Below are 6,448 nucleotides of genomic sequence, written 5' to 3' on the forward strand. Positions count from 1 at the left end.
TTGAGGCTTGTTTTTTAAATGACGACCCTACCTCAGGTGCCTCCCAATGTTTTCATGCAGCCAAACAATGTCTGCATTACTAGTGCCGTCTCTGAACCACCTCCTGTGCAAAAGGCCGGTGGGTAATTTTATCCACTCAGCTGTCACATGTGCAGCATTAAACACCCTCTGGCCGTGACGGAATCTCTGCTGACTTGGCAAGGATATTCGAGTTCCTTGACGGTATTCAGCTCTGAAATCGAAATCCGACTGGAGTCCCCCGTACACATACAGGGTCTATTTTCAGTCCTAAATTAAAGTGACTGAAACTCACAAGGAGCTGGATTCCACAAATTGCTTCTAGGAGTCTCTTAATGCAATGGAATCTTCACAATTGCTCTCGGATAAATTCTCCATTTAAGTAAAAAAATGTTACCAAATTTCCGTATAATAAAAATGACTTCTATAGATAAAACTATATTAAAAATGTCTTGAATAGATCTAAATATTGTTATTTATAATTTATACAACATATTCCATTGAATTGTACAAGAGGAGCTTTCATTTACTCTGGGACTGTCGGAGGCATTTAAACAGAATGCTTTTCTTTACTTTTACACAGCACTACTGGACGGAGGATGACCAAAGTGGTTCGAGACTTTCTCTTTGCTCAGCGTGTTCAGGCGCCCATCGAGCTTTTCTCTGATTGGCTGTACGTAGGCCACATAGATGAATTCTTGTCCTTTGTGCCGACATCTGATCGACAGGTACATTCAGAACTGCTGCTTCTCTTCAATTTAGTGATTGAAAGGCTTTGGTTATATCTCATATGGGGAGGTGTAGTTGAGGAATAATGTGACTCATTACAATAAAAATGCTCTAGTAGTAGCTGCCCATGTTATTAAAACTAACTTTCTAAAGAAAAGTTATACATGAGCCGTTAACCGCAAAAACTTATCACAAGCGATAATGAAACTGTGCCACAAAGCAAACGCTCCATGTTGTATAGTAATGTTTCCACCTACTGGTGGAAATGGCTAACAGCAGGTGGCCCACAACCTATCCACAGAGGATAGGAAATAAAGGGGGGGGGGGATGCAAGCAGGGCTCATAAATGTACCCAAGATCAATAGCTTGCAACAGTGAATAACTTTTTTAAAGAATGTTTAGATGCATAGGGCTTCAAAATTTTAAGATCTCTGTTTATATTTAAATATATATACTGCCATACTATATCTGTTGCATTGAGACTGTATTCCAACGAGGCTTCTTACAGAGATCCATGGCTTATGATCTGAGCAAACTGTGCACTGACACCGACCGGAAAGAGGTTAAATATCGCAATATAGGAAGATCAGGGCATGTGCTTTCGGAGTGGGTTCTTAGTTACAGGGTTCCAAGTGACCGTTTGTATTTCTCAGTATTTAGAGAACCTGCCCCTTTTCTCCATTTGTGTGTTTTTCTCAGGGATTCCGCCTGCTCCTGGCTAGTCCTGCTAAATGCTTTCAAATTTTTCAAGAGAAGAAGGCGGAAGGTCAAGGTGACGCCACCATGTTTCAGGGTGAGTGTGACTTTCAGTAAATGGTGAACGAGGTGTTGAGATTGTACTGCGCTGCACAATATGCTGGCACTTTATAAATAATATGAAATCTGATGGCAGTGTGGTAAATTGTACATCTGGGAGTCCGCTAGTAAAGGCTGAGTTACTCAACAGAACATATTGTGGTTTATATGATCTGACTGCGCTGCATGCCTCCTATTACGACCTTCCCCAGCACATTAATTACTGTCTGGAAAAGTGTGAACAGTTGGTGTCAAAGGGCTACAGGATTCCTCCGACATACATTCTTCCTTTCATTTCAATCAGAACAATTGTTTTCTAACAAAGCCAAATTTAAACATTGAGTTATGTAACAATCGTTTTTACTACAGGACTGGAAACCAAAAGATGGACCGTTACCAAAATTCTCTCCACAGACAGCATTGTGCAAGAGAACAATTATGCACAGGTGAGATATCTGGACAACATTCTAACCAGTGCTAGAATGGTTACTGTAAAGATGGATTCAGGTTTCCAAACAGTTGGCATTGGGCTTTTAACATTTTTTTAAAAATCATTTTTAAAACAAATGAAATTTAGGTTAAAAAAAACCCGCAATTCTATGTATAGTTTTTTTTTCCCAGAAATAGCAACAACAAAAATGACGTGTTCAGATTTACATAATTTAATGTTTAATCGTTTAGAATAGTGAATATAAAGGATTGTCCAGTTTCTCACGTTAAGGCTAGTTGCGGGCATTTTTGAAAATACAGAAACACAGATTCACAAAACTACCATCAAAAAATCATCCATTAAAGCAGCACTGTCATGGCCGCATCCGCTTTTTGGGGGGGGGTTTAACCCCCCCTTCTGACTCAAATACATTTTATAGTGCTCCTAGGCCCCCCAATTTACCTTTTTTAATAACTTTATTTTATGCCCGGACCTAGGTCCTGGGCGCTGCCGTATTTGTGTGGGCAGATGAAGTCTCTGTGGGACATGTAATCTGCCCACACTAGATAGCGCTATGAAATCCCCGCGCATGCCCAGTTAAACACTTCACTCAGAAATATAAATGAATGAATGGACACTTCAAACGAATGAACGAATATCTCTTCTTTCATTTGTTTAGTTTATTACAAGGAGGGGGCTACCGGCTCGCAGCTCCCTCCTTGTAAAATGTAAAAATAGAAGCGCCACTTCCCAACTCCCCCCCATGTCCTCCCTCACTCTATAGGGGTCAATATGAGCCCCATAATACCATAAGGGATATTTAGCCTTGCAGCATCAACCTCAAGGATCTCATTAATCACTAGTAAAGGTAATTTCAATTTACTCTATTGTTTTCTCATTAAACTTTATAAAGTTAAAAACATTATAAACATGCATTAATTTGAAATAAAAAGATAAATGTACGTACATTTATTTATTTTTTTAAAACACCCTCCTTTCGAAAAAAATATTCTGCACTTGCGCGAAAACTGGTGGGCGGTAAGGAAATTTTTTTTCAACCAAAAAGATGCATTAGTGGGCGGTAGTTAGAAAAAGGTTGACTACCACTGGTGTAGGGCTTTGCAAGCTGCTATTGCAGTGTGTCGAGAGCACTTTCTCCCCCTAACCTGGCTGTTGGGAATCCTTTCTACTTTGTCATATACCTTTCTGTGCAGAAAGGCTCTGTGGAACTGACCAACAGTCCCAGGGGAGAGATTAGTTTCTACATTGATTGCAGAACAACTCTGACGCGAAGAGAAATATAACTGGGTTTGAGCAGGGAGTAAGCTGAATACAGAACCATAGACTGGCTTAGCCATCAGTGCTAAATGTGAGTGCAAGCTGTGCTTCACTGGAGAGCTGTATGTATACTATAGGAAAAATGTTATTGCTCATGAAATGTTCAATGATTGTATATCTTCCTCCATAGCACTGCATTGACTGGAACCGGGATATCCTTAAGCAGGAGTTGGGGCTCACAGAAGACGACATTATTGATATTCCAGCTCTCTTTAGGCTCGATAAAGGTGGCAAGGCCTTGGCATTCTTCCCAAACATGGTAAATACCACGATGGAGCCAGGCCGTGCGTGAGAAAGTAATGCTAGTTCTAAGTCTTGCATGGCACCTACTGTAGCTAACAAGGCTGACTGTCTGATCCAAATATTAGCAAAACATCCTCTGTCAATGCCATCTTGTCTATTTGGACAAGACCAAAATTTGCTAAAATAGAGATTTGTATATTTGAATATTCCTGGGATATTCTAAACAGTATATTGTAACTCTTCAACAACTAGATTGTGACTACTATTTTAATCCTAGCTTTTCACCAACTATCGATTATTCACCAAAGTAAACATTCAAGGTGAATTTCAAAATTTAAGGCCAGAGTAACCAACCTAAAAGTATAGCTGACTTACAGAATGTTTCCATTTAGTCTATAATGATCTTAAGGTATTTAAATTCACTTTGACTTGTCACAATAGCTAATAAATGCCCTATTTGGGGCTGGTAAATGCCCTATTTGGGGCTGGTAAATACCTTATTTGGCTCTTACGTTAGGGAGGGGTGGAGCACCTCATCCCCCGTTTCTAGTGTGGAGATAATATCCCTATATTTCACTGAGAGACCAAATGTGCTCAACCTACATGTGTTCCATTTCTGGAACTGGCACATGGTTACTCTTTGTATTAGTTACACAATAGGTTCTCTGGCATCTCCCTGATGGGGTCCCTACTTTCAGACATAATGTATGGCCCTTTGTTTTATTCTATGATTTTATATCTAATTTAAATGCAATCGGCCATTCAAGGTTTTTGGAAATGTTATCCTGACTCCCATACTGCTGCTGATACTCTGCATAATTTCCCCTAACATGTTTTGGATGATAACCCACTGGGCTTTTGATTTTATTCAGATTCTAAAAACCGCCACTAGAGGGCAGTACTGTCTGACCACTAAAGGTCTTTTGACCCCTGTTTTGTCTTCTTTCCTCAGGTTAATATGATTGTTTTGGGGAAAGAATTGGGAATCCCCAAACCTTACGGACCCATCATTAAGGAGACCTGCTGTCTGGAGGACTATGTCATCTCTGTGTTCAAACCCCTGGAATTGAAGTGCACATTTATTGATGATGTCGTATCATACCACAAAAAATTGGGTGAGGTGCACTGTGGCACCAACGTACGTCGAAAGCCTTTCACATTCAAGTGGTGGCAAATGGAAGAGCCTTAATTTTTTAACTATTTTGCTTGTGATCCACTTTTCTGTTCTTTTAGCCTTTTTTTTTTTTTCGTAACTGCAACAACCCACTGTATTGGGAATAATCTACAATATTTCCATACAAAGCATTCTCTGTGCTGGTGACCGGCTTTGCTAATTACTAATTATAGCAAGGGTATGCTTTGTACAGGCCCTATATGCAGCATTATTTCCCAGATCACTTCATTAAACAGTGATATTACCAACATACCACAGAATGAAAAGCAACGGTTTCAATTCTCAGCCCAACACGGAGGTAAATAAATGACAATATTCACCATTCCAAGCCATTAATAATAGAAGTTTTGCGCTGTCTCTAGCTGCATAGTTCATTGTTGCTTTAACTGAGGATAGCGTTGGATCATCTGTCATCTAGGCTCCCGATTAAATAATCGGATACAAGTGGTAACGGGACTATTCCGCCTAGTTACTGGGCTGAAAATGGGTCATAACTGCGGCAGTGCCAAGTGCGGCAGTGGGCAGAGTAAACCACCAATGTACAGAAAAAATAATGGATATGTGGCATTCTAGTCACTAAATTCCGTCCTCCGTGACCTGAATCAGTTATGCCACATATACAAATGTTATTCTACAGTTAAATCATTTTTAGTTTTTTTAATTATTATAATTTTGTTCCTATTTCCGTCAGAGGCTGCTCTTCCCTTATTGCTATGTATTCAGCCCCTCCGCTCTATCCCCTAGCATGCTGGGTATTAACTCACTGGTTATTTATTCTGGGACTTTTTGTGTCTGCCTGTAAAAGGATGCAATTTATCTTGTGTTTTTTACACTACTAACCTGTTACTCCACTGTTTTCTAACTCTATTTTTCTAGAAACGTCATTTTAGCTAGTTTCACGTTTGTGTTTTGGACTTTTCGGTCCCTCTCTCGCTATTTCAGTTCTTCAAATCGATAAAATAAAATGAATGTATCCTTGCTCCGCTCTGCTGTTTATTTACCAATGTGTACTTCTATCCTAATTTAAGGAAAATGGTAACTGTGCCAATAAAGCAGAGCTACATTTTACCACAAAGTTCATTTCCAATGTGACATATGGCTATTTATGTAGCAAATCTAAAACGGTTAAAGTGAATAGTTAAATGAGATCTTTCTGGGGGCGGGGCCTGACAGCCAAGATGGCCGGTCGTGCTCTCTAAGAGCTCTTGCACTGGAGGGCACGAAAATTGACAATCCTGGTAAATCCTACCAAGCCAACAACCCAAGGTGCCCAGAAAACGACACAGAACCACATGAGGAACAAAACGGTACCTGTCAACGATACACGAGCACACGAACCGGCCATGCGGCCTATCTTGCAGCGGAGCCTGAAGTCTGGGGGAAGCGTCTGATCGCCCGGCACGGGACCCGCTGCCAAGCGAGAAATACATGTTGCCCAGCTACCCTAAATCCACACAGACACCCATGTGAGGACTGTTACCCATTACCCACTGCCTACAGGCACAGTTTACTTTATGGTTTCTTTCAGGCCGTTAGCTACCTTTACTTTTCCTTTAACAGGTATAGTGAGGCATTAAGCCAAGGCACTTGCCGCCACCCTAACCTGAAAGGATACTAGATTGCCCTTTTTGATCTGGCGGCCGCCTATAAGGTAACTGCAATCTATTCAACTGCAATACTTTAAGATTTTATTGTTCGATTTGTTAATTATCACTTTTATG

At 40.4% G+C, this 6,448-nt stretch overlaps 1 protein-coding gene across 1 annotated transcript in view; it reads left to right on the plus strand.

Moving 5' to 3' along the window:
* The window catches only part of LOC134577820 (protein-arginine deiminase type-2-like), a 73,191-nt gene extending 67,484 nt beyond the window's left edge, over window positions 1-5,707 (plus strand). Inside the window, exons 12-16 of the mRNA XM_063436718.1 lie at window positions 602-746; window positions 1,447-1,540; window positions 1,912-1,988; window positions 3,441-3,569; window positions 4,506-5,707. Coding sequence (XP_063292788.1) covers window positions 602-746; window positions 1,447-1,540; window positions 1,912-1,988; window positions 3,441-3,569; window positions 4,506-4,742 — 682 coding nt within the window. The 3' untranslated portion in view covers window positions 4,743-5,707. The remainder of the gene's footprint in view (window positions 1-601; window positions 747-1,446; window positions 1,541-1,911; window positions 1,989-3,440; window positions 3,570-4,505) is intronic.
* Window positions 5,708-6,448: the final 741 nt, after the last annotated feature.

The sequence above is a fragment of the Pelobates fuscus genome, chromosome 11 (genome assembly GCF_036172605.1).
Source record: "Pelobates fuscus isolate aPelFus1 chromosome 11, aPelFus1.pri, whole genome shotgun sequence".
NCBI lineage: Eukaryota > Metazoa > Chordata > Amphibia > Anura > Pelobatidae > Pelobates > Pelobates fuscus.